Raw genomic sequence first — 21,830 nt, 5'->3', positions numbered from 1 at the left:
ATGGAATAGTTTGGACTAAACTTGAACACACGATTCGGTTGAACCGAGCGTGTTGGATTGAGTTTGTCATCACCGTGAAGTCCCCGATTCAAGCCCGAGCATTTGGCGATCGGTGTTCCCCTTTTGTTCTTGGATGGTGGATCTCACCGTCGATGCTTGGTAGTGGCCTTCCGGCAATGGACCTCACTGTCGGTGCCACCTAATCTCATCGGGATCTCCCTCCTCTCTGATTTTTCCCCCAAAACCTCAAGAGCCTTCATTTTTCTTCCCAAGTAAAAGAGTTCCAGGGGTGTTCTTTTGGACCCTTGTTAAAGGTGATCGCGGCCACTCCTGGCCGTCTGATCGCCCTAAAGTGTGAGCGATCAGCCCGGATTAGGCCACGTCACCCCCACACAAAAGGGGAAAAAATGAAGAGAGAGAAAGTGAGGAGAGAGAAAATTAGGTTTATGAGAGGAAGAGAGAGAAGGAGAAGGAGAAGCTATCACTGTCGCCACTGTCGTATCATTGCCGCCACCATTGGGCCGTCATAGCCACCGTTGGATTGCCACTGTCATCTCTCTCTGTCGAGGTCGGGCTGTCCCCGCAGCCGTTGGGTCATCAATGGCCGCCTCAGCCGCCGTCGCCTCCTCAACCATTGCTGCCTCAGCTGCCAACATCGCTTCCTCAGCTGCCGCCGGTTCTACCCCCCGTGCTCTTGCTGGGGCCAATTGCGCGGCTCAGGCCAGGGCCGAGCGTGCAGCTCACGCCACGACTGATCTCACAGATCAGGCCACAGCTGAGCACGTTGCTTAGGCCACTACCGAGCGTGTCGCTCAGGCCATGGCCAAGCGCGCCGCTCATGTCAAGGCCGAGCGCGTGGCTCAGGCGACGACAGAGCGCACGGCTCAAGATGGGGCCGAGCTCACCGCTCTAGCGAGGTGGAGCGTGTCACTGCGCCAGGGTCGCCTGGAGTGGCTTCCTCGCATGGCACCTTCGTGAATAAAGCTGTATGGCCTGTAAAATGAACCAAACGTGCGTGGAGCACACACCCACATTAGCACAAAATTATTCAAGGATATCAGCACTTCACTTGAATTGAAATAATTTTCGCAGGCATATCCCTCTGTTGGCCATCCAGATTGGGAAAAATCTTCCCCCAAGTTTTCCATTCTCATAAGGCTTCAACCCATTCATCCTTCACTTCAATTGTACGAAATTCACATATTCATATTCAGTGCCAAACTTGACACACTGGTCTTAAAAAACCACGATTGGCGTGCAACGGTGAAGAACCATGAAATTTCTTAACCTGCTTCTTGCAATCATAACAATCCAAATAGAATGATTAATTCACACAAAGATTTGACCTTGATAAGGGTCCAACCTGTAAAGCGCATCATGGTAATGATAAATGCAAGGAATACACAAATATGTGATAAATTGGAATAAATGCGAAAATGTTAAAACTATCAGATAACGTGCATCAACATCGTAATAAATAATTAGTTTTTATTTTTTATAAATGGCATTAATGCATATCATGATAGCACAGTATCATTTATCATCAACCCTTATCCGTCATTCGATTAGTACTAATGCGTAAAAAAGATATCGGAGAATGCCTTCTCCAATATCCTCACTACCCTGGCTTGGGATTTTTCGTCATTGTCTTCCTTGAGTTGATAACATGCATAGTTAGTACTTTAATATATTCATATTTACGTGTCTATTTTCATGTTATCAAGCTTGAAATGCTTAAATCTATTTTCAGAATGATTTTCTGAATTTTATGCATTTTTTGGAGATTTTTCTATCAATAGATTCTAAAAGAATATAATGTTTGAGATAGAATATGATTTTTCTGGAATTGTTTGACATTAAATTTTGAAAGATATGATTTTTCTAAGTTGAGGTATATATTTATATGTATTTTGGGCTTTTACTTTTTGATTTGAAATTTTAAAATATTCTTAGCCGTTTATCCCGCTCCACCACGTGTCATTATTCGATTCTTCGAACAATGACGAATCACAGCTAGTGCAGATGATTGGCGACATCGAATCAGTTTGCGACACAATCATGGCTTCGTGATTCGCAAAGTGATGATTGCAACTATAATTGACAAATCATTTTGAAATTCCTGACTTAGGGGCGACGTGGACAAATAAAAAAAAGAAGCCATTTCTTTCGCAATAAATACGGGCATGGGCCGAGGGGGAAAAAACAAAATATGAATTTTTTACTTTTGGTTTTCTTTTTTTCTTTAAAATAGCGTGAGCGACGTGGCCACACGACACAACGCCACGTGTACATGTGGCCCTCACGTAAACACGTGGCGCGCTCTTGTCCGCCATTGGTTGAATAAAAAATACAATGGGGGACGTGGCACGCTCTGATGCACCGCCACGTTAGCCTCGAGAAAGAATCTTTCTTTCTCCTTTTTTTTATTTTTTTCCTTTTTTCAGGTGCAGGTGGAGACTCCAAAAAGCACACGCGTAGAAGACGAAAAGGCATGGAATCTCGAGCAATTTGATCATCTAATGGAAAACAAAAATGAGGACAATGACGAGGAGAGAAGGAAATCATGGCCTAGGATAAGGAATGCCACGTCCGGGACATGATAGAACGGATGACGAAATGTGACAGACGGTGACGTGATGAAACTTTCGTCACTTTACCGTCCCGTCACGCGTCCCAGCCTATGCAAAAAATCATCATGTTCCCGTCACCATCTCTCCATAGGGCCTCCTATCACGTCCCTGTCACCGTGACGACGTCACCATCACCGGTGACGTGAAAAAAACCCTACTTGAAGAGAGGGGTATGTCTCCAATTATTTATAGACGGCGTAAGTTTGTGCGCGCAAAAAAAATAGGGACTTGTGTGCAAAATGCCAGGAAATTGAAATGGCCACATCACGTGGCAAAATCTCAACTGTCAAAAAGATTTAAAATAATGTTTTATATGTATTTTCTGTCCGTTTTAACTTTTCCAAAATTCCGTCACGGCCGTTTCGTTGCGTCATACGTCTTGGGCATCCCGTCACCGTCACGTCTCTGTCACGACCACTTTGTCATCCATCACCATCATCGTTATAGACCTCTAAAATTGTCACCGTCACCGTCACGTCACCCGTCACGTTTCCATCATGGTGACGAGTGACATGATGGATGATGTGTGCCGATACCTAGTCTAGGATTGGCTCAACTTCAAACGACCATAATTTTTTATCTACAATCCAATTGAGCTGAAATCTTCAGTATTTCTTCGTCTTCCCTTCCTATTTCCATCCATGCCCTCTGATCTATAAATAGATTTCTGGATCATTGTGAAATTCATCTTCAACTTGCTTCCTACTTGTGTGGGCTGATTGAAAGATAGTGAGTTTTGAGATTCATGAAGTGTGTTATTGATGTTGTGGGTGTGTGGGAAGAAGCATTGGAAATGAGGAGTTTACCGGAACTCGTCACTTGCCGTGATCCTGGTGGAACATAAGGATCTAAAGTAAGTGACTTCGCCTTACATTGTTTCTTTTCCTGACATCATATTTAGTGTAATTAGGGTTTATCATATTCTTTTCACTTGCATTTTACTTCCTTATAACCTCGTCTCTATCCTCTCCATCACACCGTTCTACATTCAACCACCACCATTGTTCACACACTCAACCATCACCTTGTCTTTCATGTTCACTTTTTTTTAAAAGTTAAATTAACATGTAACTTTCATCCTTTTACTTGATATTACTAGCTCACATACTCTCCTCTCATCCTCATCTCTTTTCGCGTTGATCATCACTATCATAAGAAATTAATTCCTCAATCATCGTTCCATTTGGAGACGAATCGTATTCATCACTAATTAAATCTTCTTAAGTACTGTTAAATATTTCTGTTTGAATTATCTCAACTACAAACGATGAATTAAAACCCCTAAATTTAAGATTATCATGAGTCAATCTCATCTTATACCAACGGTGGATGCTCCCGTCTTGACTATTTGGTCATCTTCGTAAGCTTCTTACTTCATTTGAGCTATGACTTATTTGAATCCCATGATTAGAGTCTCTAAAGTTGTTGTCAAATGTAGTCTTCCATTCACGAGATGTCCTTAGTTTTTTGGGTCAGTGGATCACTTATACAATCGTAACATGAGTCAACCTGATTGGTGTTTAGGTATAATACCATTCAGGGATTCGTATGGATATATTCAGTGAACTCTTTCCCCAAAGAGGACCCACTATCTGTCCTCAGTGTTGCCACACTAATAGCCATAGGATCAGCTATACTTATCATATAAGTAGGATCAGCTAGTGCTATTCTATCTAGATAATTCTGAAATGTGTCTCGACTATCAATCGAATAGGAATATTTAAAATACATGTTCAAAGACTAGTGATCATTGTATTATGATCTCATCATGATTCACTATGGCATTGCACATATTCATGGGCTTTATTATAAACATCACACCAGAATAATAATGAACATAAATATTTTATTCAATGAACTTAAGTAAACATGGTGGTGTGAGTGGCTTGACGGCCACATAATATCCATCAATTCATGTAGGCCAGAATTTTTCAGAGGCCTTCCTTTTTTCCTCCCTTCTCCCCACACCTCATCTCCGCTCGCGATCTGATCAAGGCAGTGTAACAAAGGTGACGGAGATTGAATGAGGCTCGTCAACAAGAAGGATGAGATCCGATGTGCCAAGGATTGCATGGATATATGTAGAGGCTGCACACTTTAGCAGATCGACTCTTCTCGCTTTGGGATCAAGAAATCACGAATGCGATTCGTGCAAAGGTACTTTGTTTCAATGATTCTAATGATGTTTTTTGTTTAAGTCTTTGGCTGCGGAACATTTTTGTTTGTTCATCCATGTCTTGAACACGCTTCCAGATCATGGAATTATGTTTTCCATGGTTGAACCAAGGCACATAACCTAACAACACTTACACCTAATGGTTTCCATATTGATTACACCATCACCTTGATGGACTTCTTGCTTCATGTAAGCTTAAACAATTGGAGACCCATGATTAGAGACTTGGTATCTCAGATTGAATAACCACTTACACAACTCAAACTTAAATTAATATGGTTTACAATTAGTTATGAAATATTCACAGATTCTTATTTTGATCAATGTAAGAACTCTCTCGCTTAAGATTATCCACTATCTCTCCTTAGTACTTGTACATCATCTATCATTATGATCAGAATCAATATAATATGGTCTTATTATAACAGGATATTTTGAATTTGATAAACAATAATTTGAGGTTAAATTTGTCATTTAAGAATTCTGATTTATTCAACAATATTTTAAAAGTTTTCACAAAGAGTGGTTAATGAGATATCTTCTTCTTTAAAAGAATAGTGAAAAAGATGTGAAGAAAATATAAAAAATATAATCAAATTATTATGGGAATCAGGTCGAGTCCCTCAGTTGATTGGTTGGATGTGAGATTTTTGATTGGGCACGCAAGTTGAGAGCCTGTTATGAGCTATATAATGTAGAAAAAGTGGGCTGTCACACTAGTAGCGCATCCACATGCCATGAAAATGTTGGGGGCGTTTTGAGTGTAGGAAGAACTTTTGAGAATTTTTGTTACTTTCTTTTTTATGTATTGTGTTGTGGATATTTAATGAAAGAAAAATAAATCATAAGGAGGGTAAATTGGGATATTCAAGGTGGGAGATAACCCAAACCTCTTGCTTGTCCCAGGCCTAGGCACTAGAGGTTCCCTCTCTTTGAACCTTTAATCGAACTCAATGAAATATTGACTAGAAAAGCTTGGAAAATAGTGAAACATTAGAAGATGCTTTTTTACTCATCTATCCCTTTCTAATGCAAAATACAAATTTAAAAATAGCAAATGAAAAGAAATGAGAGTAAATACAATTGCTCAAATTTTCCGTCCCATTGTATTTGATTCCTTGATATTGGAAGGCCTGCATGACTTACTTTTTATCCCAACATACACATCCTTAAATGGTGCAGCTCCAAAATTGGCTTATAACCACACAACTTTATTCCATTTGACTTGATTTCTAAATATGCTTGTTGTGTGTAACTTGATTTGAAGAATGCCAATGGTCTTAAAAAAATGTCTGGACTTGGCGACTCATACAGACCCAGTGTTAGTTCTCTTCTTCAATAGTGATCCCTCTTGAATATTTACTATGTCTTTAGATAGGATTAGGTTTACCATTATTCAATCAGATAATTTTCACCATCAAGATCTAGTCTGAGAACATTATCTTGTTTTTTTTTTGTTTTTTTATCTGTAAAGAACCTTGATTTTCTAGATTTGCCTCCATTTAAGGTTGGTTCCCCGACCTAAGAGTTCTCCCATTCATCCCTTCCACCCTTCAATTCTCATGTTCTAATATTTCCTTCTTTATTTTTCTAATTTAGATCCCTAATCCAATGCCTAGTCCATGCAAAGGCGAGCCTTGCCTTTTTCTTGAGATTGAGTGATTGAAATTAAATCTTTTTTTTGTAAAATTCAGTTGAACCAAAAGGCCTGCCAAAACCCTAAATTTGAGTTTATCTTTCGGTTTACAACCAAGATTTTTTGCCCGAGAAGGTAGTACAATATAAATTCAGGTGACTTTAGGGAGAAAAAAAACATAAAAGTTGAAAGTTGGACGTTTATTTTCATCTCCTAAGTCTACATGCATCACTGTGTTCATGGATTTTTCCGTGGTTGAAGAAACATTATTCATCTTTGATTTTCTTGAATCTAACCAATCAGTGAGAGATGGATAGAGCCCACACACACCCTTCTGCACTCACAGACACAAAACACACAAAACAAAAAACATGACATATTTATGGTTTGTTTCTCGCACAACCCACCAAAGGTTTTAATTCACCGTCCCTCCTGTTTCCTGAACACTCTTCGTCTTCATTTCTTTCCGTGTCGCCTTGTGCTTCCAAGCCCTGTTCGTCTTCCTCTGTCTACCTACCCAACTCGGAAATCCCCCTCCGTTCATTCCCTCTGTTCCTGCAGTGGGTCGGCTACCATTTCTACCTACAGGGCCTCGCCCAGAAGAAGCATGGAGCGAGAGATAGCAGGATTGATTCATCCCTACCGCCATCGATTCATCCCCACGGTAATGCCCGGAGAAAGATAGCTGCTTTCCGAAAGAGGAGACCTTCCCGAGCGTGATAGAGCCAAGTAGAGCAATTCCTCTCGACCCTTTTGGCCCCCCATGAATTCTGCCCAAGTCCGGCTTTAGTTTCTGAGGCAGATCGAGGGGGAATTTGGAAATGGGTGTTCTTGGAGAGAGCTCGTGTTGCTTCTGTCCTGGAGGGGGAAGATCAGAGAGAGTTAAAACTGGCATCCTCTCTGGGAAGGGTGCTGCCATGGCGGCTGTGTCTGGTGATGGCACTGGCTTCCTGATCCACCGCAACCTCTTGCTTACGACTCACGCCACGCTCCCTTCCTCTGCGGCCGCTGAAGCTGCCGACGTCAAGATAAACTGCGGGCGCGTGTCTGCCCGGCTAGTTCCTCACAGGTTCGTTCGCCTTTGATCTTTCTTCTACCGTTGTTTCGCCTATTGTCTTCCGCATTTGCCATGTTTGTAAGCTGGAATGATCGATTCTCGATCTCTCTCTCCATATATGTCTCTCTTTCTCTCTCGGTTTTCTGCTTAGTTTTTAGGAACCTCAATTCGGTCATCTTCCCGGCGTTCTGGACTTAGATCAGTCACGCTTGGTCGTTTTTGATGGGTCTTCTTAGATATTAATGGGTTTTAATTCTGGGGACTTCGATCCTTCTCTCGGTTATACGTTGAAAGGGCGATACTTAATGTACTTTCTGCTTTCATGATGGGAAAAATGAATTCCTGCTGAAGATGTGATCTTTACTCGAGAAGAGTTGATTCTTGGTCATACCTCGACTGCAGAGGGCCACATTCTGGATTTTATGCATTTTGGGCTATGGTTTTCTTGACCTAATTTTATGTGACAACTATTTCCATTATTTACCTCTCAGACTTGTTTCCTCAAGTTGTCAGCAATTCTTCAAAACTTTAAACGTAGCATTTTTAGATACCTTCTCTGGTTTTCTTATTCTGTTGCAATATTCCACAATCTTCATCCAGGTTTTTCATCACGAGCACAATTCTTGATCTGACCATTGTTGGGGTTGATCTGACTCATGGAGACTCGAATCCTCTCCCACCCCACTGTTTGAAGGCAGCTTCCATCCCACGGCTCGAACTTGGTAGCCTCGTCTTTCTCCTTGGCTATGATGACAAGAACGAGCTGATGGTCACCGAAGCCAAGGTGGCAGTTGCCACCGACAGCCTGATCAAGCTCTCCACAGGGTCTTCCCTGTCGCCAGGCTCTGCGGGCTTCGACTTTCAAGGGAACGTGGCCTTCATGGTCTGTGACCCCATGAAGCTTTCGTCGTCCCCGAAGCCCAGATCTTCATTCCCTTCGTCTTCGTCTTCGAGTTCGGCCAAGGATCTGCCCACGCAGTTCGGGATTCCTATTCCCATAATCTTGGACTGGCTCTACCAGCATTGGGAAGGAAGCCTAGAGGAGCTCAGCAAACCCAAATTAACCCTCTTGCGGCGGAGGTCAACGGCGCAGAAGAGCGATCCCTCTGCGGTTTCTTTCACTAGGCGGCGCATCTTCAAGGAATTTCCAGAGGAGGAGGACTCGGTGACATCGCGACCAGCAGCTCAACTCAGGTCAACTGAGGGGGCACTCAGCTGTCTACGGCCACCAGTTGACCAGAGCATCCCACTGACAGAGTTTTACGAGAGTGCCCAGGTTATGTCAATGCCAGTTCCAAGGAAGTCCCACCAGTCTCCACTGCTGGACATAAATTTCCCCCCCAGGAATGCAAAGCCTGCCATGCATGTCCTCCCAGAGAGGCAGAAGTCAACCACCTGCAGTGAAAAGTCATCGGAGGTGATCCAGCCCTGCGCAGCAGAGGAAGACTGCTGCAGCGAGGTGCACTCGAGCTCGTCTCCACTGGGGATTTATGCTTCCCCCGGAGACGGAGATGACTTTAACGGCAGCAGCGACGGGGAGACAATGTACTCGGCTGAGACGATGGAGAGCCGAAACTACTCGAGCCCCCGACAGGTGGCCCGGACCCAGAGCTGCATGAACTACCAGAGGTGGAGCTGCGGAGCCCAGACAAGTGCGGCAGTGGCACGGCGGCGCAGCGATGGCGGTGCCGCCGAGAGGGTCCCTGCCCACTCGCAAGCGCAGACGATGCCAGTGAACCATAAAGGCCACATCTATGACAGCCCCACAGTTTCGTCAGCGATGAAGATGCGTGGCGACAGGGCTGAACAGCGGAGCAGGCCACGGCGGATGGTGGCACAAGTCTCCCCCAGGTGGATGTTCTAAGACTCTTTCATCACTTAGTTTCTGATGATAATACCCGTGTTATACGTCATGGCCCATGTTCTGCTGTTGAAGGTGGGCTGTTCTTGCTCACTGTTTATACACATTATCTGTTTGACCAGGTTTCACCCTTTGTCCCTTTTTTCCCTTCCCAGTATAGGACATTGACGAAGATGATGATTCTAATATTTTTCTGTATTTCATCTCTATGATATCGCAAGGAATTATCCTTGTAAATGTGTGGGCTTTATCGAAGAAACTCCAACACGTGACTTTTTTCTAAAGTTCGATGCTGTAAGTGGATCCTGGAGGATTTATCCGCCGTATTTTGTCCCTTCATCTTCTGGTCTTTCTTTGTACAGTGAGGTTCTGTCTTATTCCACGTTGACACGTTCAAGAATGTTTTTCTTCATCCGGCAGTTGGTTCATAAGGAGATATTCAGAGAGAGAGAGAAAGAGAGAGAGAAAGAGAGAGAGAGAGAGAGAGAGAGAGCGAGAGAGAGAATGAGAGAGAGACAAGGAGCGAGAGAGAGAATGAATTAACGAGAGAATAATCTCATGCATCATTAAGGATAATGTTTATACAGAACTAAATATGATTTCCCAGAAATGAAAGACATTCGTGAATCTTTTCATTAAGGATATCATTATGCGATAACATACTGCGTACGGGGCGCTGAGGGTTCAATAATTATTTCCTTCACATTATTAAAGGCATTCTTCCTACTCGTACACATCCTAAACTCCCAAAATCCACAGATGTTTACATTTTTATGTGTTAGTGGCATACTTATGTTGGCGAGTGATTATGATATTATTGATTTGATGGTCATCAGGATAATGACATCGAGATTTTATGAGTTTTCAATTGTATGCTTTTACTTGGAGTATGGTAAAGATACTATACCCACTATGCTAAAAATCTCCGTCTTTATCTTAAGTATAGGGCAGATGCTATTAATGTTTCACCGTTTAAGAGTTATTAATGATTTATAATTTGACCGTACCCACAATATTTAATGGTACCCAGGTACTATGCAAATTGGTCTATGAATTGCATACTAAATGATGAACCTATCTTATCATTTATAAAATCGGTCCGTAATCAAATATGTATTCCGAACTTTTAAAGGTATTATATTACTAATGTAGTCTTGAATAACGATACTTATATTTTTAGTTGCTCATGAAAACTGTAAATATATGGATTAAATCCTCTGTTTCTAGTTTGAAGATATTTGAATCAGTCTATTAATAGTTTTCATATTTTCTGGAGGATCTTCAACCAAAAAAATACAATTTTTAGAAACTAATGCTCTTCCTACCGTTTCATAATTTTTGATACATCATGGATGTATGATTACACATATAATTACATATTTTTTATTTTAATAATTGAATTGAGCTCCTTGATACTTTAAATAACAGTATCGTTTTCTAAATTTTATACCATTTGACCTTATATTGGAGACCTACTTTATAAAATTGTGGAGAAAGTTTGTTTGGGGAAAAATCAACAGTAATATTGTTGTTTAAGCAGAATAAATACTTCAATAACATCATCTTCTCTTTAAATTTGAGTCACTGTGTCTAAAAAGTATCTCAGTAAATTTTCTCTGAATTTTAAGGGGGTTTATTCTTTCCCTAATATATATGCTGGATACTTGGTAAATCTCGTTATATCTAATGAATGCCATATCTGAAAGCACAAGTTATTGTTGTCTTCTGGGTTCCGGGAATCACGTCTATGAAATTCCTTAAGTATATCTCTTCATCGTTAATATGACTATAAAATGAAATAGTGAGGTCACATTTCCCTCAAACAATACAAAGCGAACGTTTTGTAATATGAAAATTAACGTAGACTCTAATGTTTTGGTAAATCCCTTAACGTTTTCATGCTACGCCAAACGATATTATGAATGAAGGATACATGTTGATCAAAACCATGATATTTACACCAGGATAACATAATTTCCTCCATGAAACTTCTTTCGACTATTGTAATGCCACTACTGAAATTTTACTGCAGAGAAAAAATAGATTTCAAGAAAATCACTTATCTTGCCCTTGATTAATGCTATTTTATGCAAGATTATGATTTATATTTCAAGATACTACAAATAAGATTGAGAGAAAATACTGATATCATAAGATATATGTGTATATTTTAGATCATAATAAACACAAATCTTTATTTCTTATGTTGCAACTTGCAAGCCACATAATTTGAAGATAACAAGTGGAATTTCATAAATAATAACTAAACATTTCAAATAAATCAATACAAACTTAGATTCAATTCATATAATATTTAGAATTATACATTTTAATTTATAGCTGGACTTAAAATTGTGCCCTTAATTAATTGACAGATACATAGTAAGTCTTTTGATTGTCATATCTTTATGTAAGTTCAATCTATTTACAATGATAATTTTAATGTCTTCAAAGCAATGCCGCAATTTGATAAAATTATTTTTTATTATTTGATGTGTGCCTTGGAAGATTTTTAATATTATTTTTTAGAATAATGTATGATCCAGTTAGATATTTTTTATAAATCTGCATGGTACTATATTTTGATCATTTGACGAGGTTGAGAACAGAAACAAGTGAATTCCTAGGTATATTAAAACAGAAGTAAAATTCACTCAAGTTATATGCTGAGCTTGTTGATCATAAATTTAAGATGTAAGATTGAAGCCATTGTATACACATTACCTCATTCTATATCCACATTAGTTATGATGGAATAAAACTGAATTCGTCATCATTCATGTGAAATTAACACTCTATTGAGAATCCAAAGGCATATCCACTAAATAAAAGGGACGTTGATTATTATTATTATTATTTAACACTTGTGTTGGCATCATATTGAGACAATACTGATTAAAATACAAGCATTAATTTTCTATTTGATAATTCAAGTTTATGTATGAAAATATTTGAAGAAATTCGTTTATTTCTTGTATGTCCTCTGAATCGTGGAAAAATGGGATATGCGGTGATGAAACTAAGAGGGGTTTTCGTTTTCATCTTGTTTTGGGAAGTGAAGGTGTGTTTAAACTCATGACTTGATTTGTGATAATATCAGAAATTTCTGTTTGGCTAGAATTTTTTTAAGATTATAATAATTTTTCCTAGGAAATAGACAATGTGAAATCCAAAAAAATTTATAATCCTTTCTTCCAACCAAAATTACCTCACTTTTGGGGGATATGATAATTATTGCTAAGCTACTAAACAGAAAATCAGAAAGATTTAGTGGAAAAATAAATAATACTTTTCCATTCAGATGGCTGACCATTCCGTCAACCTTAAAAATTCATCTTATAATTGTATTAGAGTATGATGAGTCTTTTTGAGTACCTAACTTTTTATTTAAAAGGTAGATAGTAAAATTTCATCATAGCATCAGTTCCTAATACTCTTGACATCATGAGCGTTTATATGAAGAATGCAATTTAAATACACACATTATATATTTTATTTAACTTAAATGATTAAATTTGATAATGAAATTTTCATTTAAAATATTTAGTTATTAATTGATGATTCAAGTGATTTAATAAGGGTATTATTAAAAATTAATGATCCAACTGTCCCATTTAAAATTTCTTAATAGAAATGTTCAAAGGTCTGAATTTATTATACCGTAATTTTTCCTCTGACGCATTAAACATTATGATTTATTGATATTTTATAATGCCTTGTAATCAGTGCAAAGAATTCAATTAGCGAGAACCAGCTCTTGTTCTCTTTTTTATAATATCACAAAGTGTTGGAAGCTTTTAATTTTACTCATTAATTGTAGTTATTATGATACAAGTCAGTTTAAATAATAACGGAATTTGTAATCCATTTAAATTCAAGATCTAATATAGATGAAAATTTCAAGTGAGAGTGAAATAAATATATACCAACTTATTTGATTTTCACTTTAATCAAGTGAATGCCACAACTAGATTATATCTCAGAAGTAAAGTGCATTGATGATTCTATTTCTACCTTCATTTTTAAAGAACTCTTGATCTAAAAAAATTATTTCATCATTTATTGGTGGAATATTTATAGAATATCATATTTTTGGCCTTCCGCTTTTGTGTTGGAGTGCTGCTATATGCTAACATTGACATGGCTTGTCTCTATACTTTGATGAAAATATGTGATCGGCAAGCCAATCAGAAATTCCATGTCTTGTTCAATGTTTATTATACGGTCATAATGGGTGTGCAAGCTTATGATGAACTCTATAAATATATGATGCAATTTAGTGAGTACGTGATCTCGATCATAAAATATATAGCATTAGTCTTTAAGTATGTAGCTTGATATTATTTTTCAAAGGATACTCAAGAAACACATCAAAATATTTGGATAGAATATCATTATCTAGTCCCACTTATATGATGAGTATAGCCGATCCCCTAATCATTGGTGGGGAGACACTTAATGACATATAGTGTGTGCTCTTGAGTATAAAGAGCTCATTGAATTGATCTGGATGAAACCATGAATGTTATTATACCAAACATTAAATTAGGTTGATACACATCATAATTATGTAAGAAGTCTTTAGACCTGAGATACCAGAGATCTTGAGGATTGTCAGTTGTGCTTTAACTATGACTTATGAAGATAAAGCTTTAAGAGTATATTTAGCACAATGCTTTGACATGTGTTTTGATGAATGTTCAGAGTGATGCATGCCTCAATATGGGTTGTGATCATAGCCCAATAGGCCCTCAGTAAAAAAGTGGACTGATTGTATGTGAAGATAAAATAAGAGACTTAGATATATTAAAAGGTTACTTAGTTTGACCATACACTGAACAACTCAAACAGTGTATTTAGGACTTGTAATTTTATGACATTAAGATAAACATAGTTTTTACCACTGTTCAGGTATTTGTGTGAATTTTTCTTCATTTGATTTGTTGAATAACTTGTTCAAAATATTAATCACTACCTTTGAATATTTAAAGTTGAATTTATTGATGATTTAATGAAAATTAATTACATCAAGATACTATTACCCAATGGTAATATATTTATTTAAATGTTTTGGTAAACATATCTAAAAGTTTAATATTATTCTAAATCTCAAGTCCTTGGCATAATGGCTCGTTTTTGCTCTTAGCTCTTGAAAGGTGTTTTGAATTGATGGCAAAATTCTAGATATAAAAAATCAGAATTAAAATGATTATTATTTTATATTGCTTAATAATAATCAATGAATATGACTGTTAGACTTTTGACACATTACCATTATGCCCTTTCAGATTTCCAAATCCATATATGCAGTTTTGAGCCCTAATTTCAAATCCCCTTCTCCTTGCCCTTTGAAAATTGCAATCCAAAAGCTAGAGAGATCTCTCAAGTTCTGGAGCAATTTTCAAGCAGTTTTTGAGAATTCTTTGAAGATATCTTTCATTCCACGTCCATAGAACTTAGAATCGTGGTTTTTGGTGCAGGCTATTTCAAGATTCAAAGAAAAGAAGGCTGGGATCCGAACTTCGCACATCCTTTACCTTGTGATAATTTTATAAATCTTAGCATATTTTTTATACTAATTTTGAGCTTTTGCATATGAATTGTTTCTAACATCCATTCGAAAACAAAGAAATTTGAATCGCATCATTTGTTTGAGTTGGAAATAATTACAAGTGTTTGAAGTTGGACACGGAGGAATCGAGCGGTAAACAAAGGACGTTCAAAGATTGATAAAATTAATAAAAGGTTTCTTGTTGAAATACTTAAAACTGATCATTGTCTTGAATACTATTTTGAGTAGCCATCAATACTAAGTGCTGCTGAGGAGAATACATTATTCAGAAATATACTGTTATTGCTATATCTTTGTGATCACTAAGGGTAAGGCTTTGGGGGCCATAAGAATTAGACTTCGGGGGCTATGTTGAAGTAGATTAAGCAACATCATTCCGTGGAATCTTTTGAGGATTCAAGATGACAAAGCTTCATCGACTTTTCTTTTTTCTTGGTATCCTTGTTCAGCCCTATTCCCGAGTGATTTTCTTGGGGGGGCATTCACACAAACTTGGTTAGGGCACATCATCACTGAAAGAAATCTGATATCTAACTTGGTCAAAAACTTGACTTAAGCGGAAGCGTTCTATGATTCTCTTATGAGTTCTAGGGGTTTGAAACTTTTTCTTGAACCTCAAACTCAACTGGATTACAATCATCTATTCATATTATGATTGTATGAAACACATTTCCATCATAAAGCAAATAAATAACATACCATTGCCATTGGTAATGATGAAATGGTTGAAGTTGATCCAAGAAGCTTTCCTCTTGAAGAAGATGATGGACTTTTGAGCCTCCCTTGTGTTTGGCCTCTACCGGTATCCACACGATCTTCCCTTGGAGGTGAGTTCACTGGTGCTCTCACAGATCCTTCTCTTTGACCCCTCCTTGTTCTCCTCTACATGCTCTTTGGAATTCTTCCAATTCCAAGTGAGTAGGAGAGGAAGGGGATGAGAAAAGATGAGAGAGAGAACCAAATTCGACCTGGAGTTGGTTGCTTGTGCCCAGGGCCCACATTTCCTTAAATAGGGCTCTCCACATGTCCTTTGGCATTAATTTCCATTATGCCATCAATTAATTATAACTTCACCTCATAAGATCTTATGTGTGACCCTATAGGTTCACTTATCATTCTAGTTTAATGACTCTAATAGTTGATGATCATCCAATCAACTTTACCAGTCAATTAAATTCATAACTCACTTATAATTTAATTGACCTTGACCAATTTAACCTAATTGGTTAGTTGAGTCTCCTGCCATGCCATAAGGACAAGCTTCACTTGCATTGGCCTAGAAGACAAATGAATTTCATCCATGCATTTTGCTTCATGAAAACCTTTCTGTTATCAATACCATATCAATATAGTCCTTCATTCATTAATAATCTCATGATTGATATCTGGGATATGGTGGTTCAGTCAAATCCCAATCATATGAATCAATTTTAATATGATTGCATAAGAGATCTCCAATGAATCACATCATTGGAATCTCCTTTATTACTCTGGCCAGAGATTCACTGCAATCTATTAGTGAGACCATAACTTCTATTCATCAAGTTGAATGATTCCTAATCGGCTATTCAATTACCTCCATGATACTCTAGAAGTGCCCAATCATATTTATACCGGGCCTCTAAATAGAAGCCTTTGTCAATATGATCAAAGCACAACTTTCGTACCACAAGATATCTTTGATACCTTAGGTCAAAGGACCATTGATACTATGACAACATGAATCTTCCTGGTTGACTTAGATGTTTAACCATCCAGGTGATTCATACGGATCAATACAGTGAACTTCTTCTTACCAAGAAGCACCTGACATCCATCATTAGTGTCATCACACAAATGGCTATTGGGAACGGCCATTATCATCATCCAAGTGATCATGAAAGATGTCACCACTCTTTCCGGAATATCTAGTGTCCCTTACTAGACTTCCTTCGAATGGGATTGTTTAGGTTAATGTCCTTTGAGTCTAGTGATCCCTAAATTATGAACTCTTCATAATTCACTCAAACATATGGACATTACCTGGGACTTCATTAATCATATATGTACAATATAGAAATAATGAAAACAAGAGTCTCGATAGAATTAACTATAAACTCAAGAATGTACTTTGATTGGCTCTTTAGGCCACCAATTCTTACAATCACCTCAGGACGGATACCCATGAATAGCATTAAGGATTGGCACAAGCTTTCTAAAAAAAATAACTATGTCTTCCATTTCCTCTACCTCATTTCTTAAGTAGAAAATCCTAGGCTAATTAAAATCAAAATAAAATATAAATAGAGAACCTAATTCACCCCCCCCCCCAAGGTCATTCCTTGGCCACCTAAACTAACAACTTATGCATTCTTATTCATGAAATTTTCAAATCGACCTAGCAAGGGTGTAGTAATAAGTTTACGGAGATGATTGAGTGGTCAAGATGGGATCGTCTTCACTTGCGTATAATATAATACAAATGAAGGAGCATGGTTTGATGAAATCCTTAGCCAAAGTAAATTATCAAATAAGAGTGTTCCAATGACTTTGAAACACATCAGTACTGACTTATTAACCAGAGGTTGGAGTTCATTACATTGTTTAAGGCTTATCATTCATGTAACAATAAATCTAAGCTTATGAATTATTTTTCATTACGAGCATATAATGAGTAAGGGTTGAATCCATAGGGAGCAAGTATAATATTCAAAATAATTCTAGGATGCATGAAAAAATTTATCATAATTAGTCCAATTTATCTAAATTTTATGTAATGATATTGGGACTTTTATGCAATTTTATAGATATTAACCCTAATTAATTATTATTAGATTAGCACTTTGGCATCACTAAGGGACAACTGATAATAGTGGCATGAATGGAATGAGAAGACAAGTTTAATCAAAGCGGATAGATACTAATGAACATAAAAGCAGGGAAAATATACTCTAGTGAATAGGCAAGTTACGAATATTTTACCATCGCCAGTGGAAACAAAGACGGAGGCAGATACATGCTAACGAGTGGTAGAATTGGAGATGGTGTAGGCAACGGTGACTTGATAATATAAGAAAAAGGATGAAGACATGAGTTTGAAAAAGATAAGGAGCACACTTCATCACCTTGTGATCAACATGCCAAGTTTTTATTTCTTTTACAATTCTTGATCTGAACAACACTCCTTGAATCCTTTTATCTTAGAATGCAGAATCAAACCTAAATAATATTTTGAATGAGAAAATTGTTTTATTTATGGTAATTAAGACTAAATCCAAAGACTCTTTTTTTGCAAGGACAGGGTGGTCTATTAATAGATTTGAGATGGTGGATGGATAAAAGGTATCCTCAAAATTTCAGCCCAAAACTTTTTCTTGGATCATCACATATCACCATTTGAAGTTGGAGCTATTTGGGTCCTCCATTTTATATATTTTTTTTAGTAAAACATATAATTCATTATCATTCACAATATGGTGAATAGGGAACGACACGTCCAGGAAGTGACGGGACCGATGACGAGCCGTGAGGAATGGTGACGTGATGAAATGTTTGTCATGTCACCGTCACGTCACGTGTCCGATGATTTACAAAAAATCCATCACGGACCCGTCACGCGTCCACGCATCCTCGTTCCGTCACGTCACCGTCATGGTGACGGAAATTACAAAATTATGTGAAATAATAATATAATAATAATTATTATTTCTTTAATATGTTATTATGTCACTTACTATCTAACGTATATTCTCCTCTTCTTCTCTGCATCAATTTCACTTTCTTCTTCTTTGTCATTGAACGGTCGAAGGGTCGAAGCCCCCAGGACCTTAGGATGAAGCCTGGAGGAGCAGCTGGAGATGGAGAAGGAGAAGAAGCGGAAAGAGCGGTCTGAAGAAATAGAAACGAAGATCCGATGGCGGACTACAGCGATAGGCGGAGTTGAGTTTAAGGAGGCAAAGATGGCAGAGTCCTTCTCTGGACCGTTGAATGACCGTGGATGAATGTCCACTACAGATCTTCTCAAGAGGAGCTGACAATCCTTAGATTGAACGTCCACTGCATATGAGAGGAGCTGACAGTCTTCTACGCTGGCAAGATTAGTGTCTACGAGGGTGTGACACCTTAGAAGGTTGGCCGAGCATTCTCATCTCAATTCGAGTATGAAAATAATGAAATTACTTTTTCATATTCTTTTTGTCATCGGGCTATTTCAACTTGGCTTGATCTTCATCTTAGATCCCCATTTGAGTTCTGTTGATTTTTGGGGGAAAGGGAATAGATATAAATTTTATTCTCCAATTATTCTATTTACCTTGTCGCATTTCAATTAGATATTCTTACTGCTCTAGAAGGAAATTAAATGGGTGTTATCTTTCCTTACATCCCTCTTTTTCTGATGACGAGGCGATGATGAATGAAGTTCTGGCCATTTTTCAGAGAAGAAAAAACCAACTTGACCTTGTAGGATTTTTGAGCTTGATAAGGTACTGGCCAAGTGGCCATCGGGTTCAAATCCTGATAAGGTACACTCTTCAGCTCTCCTGTTTGCTTTTGATCTTGTTCTTCTTTATTTTATGAATGGCTTGCTATATTTTTTGAAAAAATGTCTCGTCTCTTGAGGTCTGCTCAATAGGATTTGAACCCGGATGACGTTCTGCCCATTTTTTTGGAGCAAGTTCTGGGCATTCTCTCTTCACTCTCACACTCTCTTCTCTCCCACCCTCTCGCCCTCTCTTACTCTCTCTCATTCTCTCTTCACTCTCTTCTGTCTCACCCTCTCTCTCACTCTGTCTTCTCTATCACCCTCTCTCCTCTTTTACTCTTCCATTCTCTCCCTCACACTCTCTTCTCTCCCACCCTCTCGCCCTTCTCTCTTCACTCTCACACCCTCTTCATTCTCTCCTCTCTTCCTTTCTCTCATTCCCTCTTCACTCTCACACCCTCTTCATTCTCTCCACTCTTACTTTCTCTCATTCCCTCTTCACTCTCACACTCTATTCACTCTATCCTCTCTTACTGTCTCTCATTCTCTCTTCACTCTCACACTCTTCTCTCTCACCCTCTCTCTTACCTCTCTTACTCTCTCTCATTTTCTCTTCACTCTCACCCTCTCTCTTACCTCTCTTACTCTCTCTCATTTTCTCTTCACTCTCACCCTCTCTCTTACCTCTCTTACGCTCTCTCATTCTCTCCGCACTCTCTCCTCTCTTACTGTCTCTCATTCTCTCTTTACTGTCACACTCTCTTCTCTCTCATCCTCCCTCTTACCATTCTCTCTTCACTCTTAGACTCTCTTTACTGTCATTCTCTCTTCACTCTCAAACTATCTTCTCTGAAATGGTGTATTAGAGATAAATCTTGCCAATGAATGTTTTGATATGTGCTCATGTAGTTAGTTTTCATTTTTTTGTGGAAAATGCTTGCAAATGCCTTACAAGTACTTGACAGTTTCATTAGACATTTTTGAAATGTGAAAAGTTTCACCACTTTATTCGCAAATTTTTAAATCATAGATGAAGCATCCATACCTTTGAATTATATCATTATTAGAAATGAGGATGAAAAGTTAATGACTGTAAAACACATGGAGATTGGATGTTGAATCTTCTTTGAAAATGTTTGTTTTCTCAGATAAGCTAATAGAGGGCATGGCATCCTTAGTTCTTCGAGATAGATGGATCCCTTAATGTGAAGCATTTGGTCCTTAATTCGAAGATAACTTTATGAGTGAATAAATGAGTTCTTTCACTTGTTTCCCTAGGACATAGTCGGCAATGGGCACTCCAAGTGGCGACGAGTGCGTTGACTTGGTCGTAGAGTCCTCGGATGAGGACATACAAGAAACGACCCTACCAATGGTAGGGCCATCACGTCCACACATAAAGGGAAGGCTGAAATACTGCGGTACTTCACAGAGGTAGGGTCAGGCGTGTGGGCATGCCTACTATGCCGTGACCAAAAAGTTGACCCACCGTGCAATAGGTTGAAGCGGCAAAAAGACGGGTTTACGAACATCTTCTGGAGGCATCTGGAGTGCAGCCATAGCAGAATATACCACAAGATGAAGGGGACTAATCTCGATCAACGTACAATAACTGAGGCGTACGGGTAGGGTGGTGCCGTCAAGAAGACACTGGAGAAGACTAAGAAGATTATAGCACAGCTTGGTCTGTCTCACGAACTCCCCATGGGCTATAGTAGACAACATGGGGTTCAAGATTATGTGGAAGTACGCCACAGAGATGACAGTTGACCTGCCAGGTTCGGGCAATAAAGGATGTGACGCGTAAGCTATATGGGACCATGAAGGGAAAGCTCGTACATTTATTGGCAGATGTCCCCAGGGTCTCCTTGACGTTTGATGTGCGGACTACCGAGAATTCATGTGGTCTTCTTGGCATCACGGTTCATTGGGTGAAAAACTGGTGGAAACTATGCGAAGGTGTACTTGCTATATGCGAGCTAGTTGGCAAACACAACCGCGAGAATATGAGCGCGATAGCGATCCAAGCGTTGGAAGACTTCGGATTGAAGACGAAGGTCGGAATCTCCTAGTCTGGCTTCATTTAAGGCTTGTACTACCGTATTGAAAGACTAACGTTTTTATTATGAAGGTTGGTTCGATCACTACCGACAATGCATCAAGCAATGGGCAGATGATAGCGCTGCTCGCAAAGGAACTCAAGCCAGTTAATGACCGTTTCATTGAGGACTAACATGTCCCATGTGTTGCCCACGTGTTGAACATTATCGTCCAGGCTGCACTACAGTCATTACGTATATCAGTGACCACACATCCTCCTAAGATTGATGACAGCAGCGCATCAGACTCAGCATACGAACCGAATTACGACGCTGATACAGACGACTTGGACACCACGCGAGAGGCTGTGGCAAGTCATGCAGAAATGGTCAGCCA

The 21,830-nt window shown here is 38.7% G+C and overlaps 1 protein-coding gene across 1 annotated transcript; it reads left to right on the top strand.

The window, feature by feature from the left end:
• The first annotated feature begins 6,847 nt into the window (after positions 1-6,847).
• On the top strand, positions 6,848-9,563 carry LOC144705776 (uncharacterized). The gene is made up of 2 exons (XM_078578598.1): positions 6,848-7,511; positions 8,100-9,563. Exons 1-2 carry the CDS (start codon positions 7,264-7,266, stop codon positions 9,361-9,363), a joined length of 1,512 nt encoding a protein of 503 aa, XP_078434724.1. The 5' UTR covers positions 6,848-7,263; the 3' UTR covers positions 9,364-9,563.
• The last annotated feature ends 12,267 nt before the right edge of the window (positions 9,564-21,830 follow it).

The sequence above is a fragment of the Wolffia australiana genome, chromosome 7 (genome assembly GCF_029677425.1).
Source record: "Wolffia australiana isolate 7733 chromosome 7, ASM2967742v1".
Taxonomy (NCBI): domain Eukaryota; kingdom Viridiplantae; phylum Streptophyta; class Magnoliopsida; order Alismatales; family Araceae; genus Wolffia; species Wolffia australiana.
Note: the sequence above shows the minus strand (reverse complement) of the source record. Positions and strands in the feature narration are given on the sequence as shown.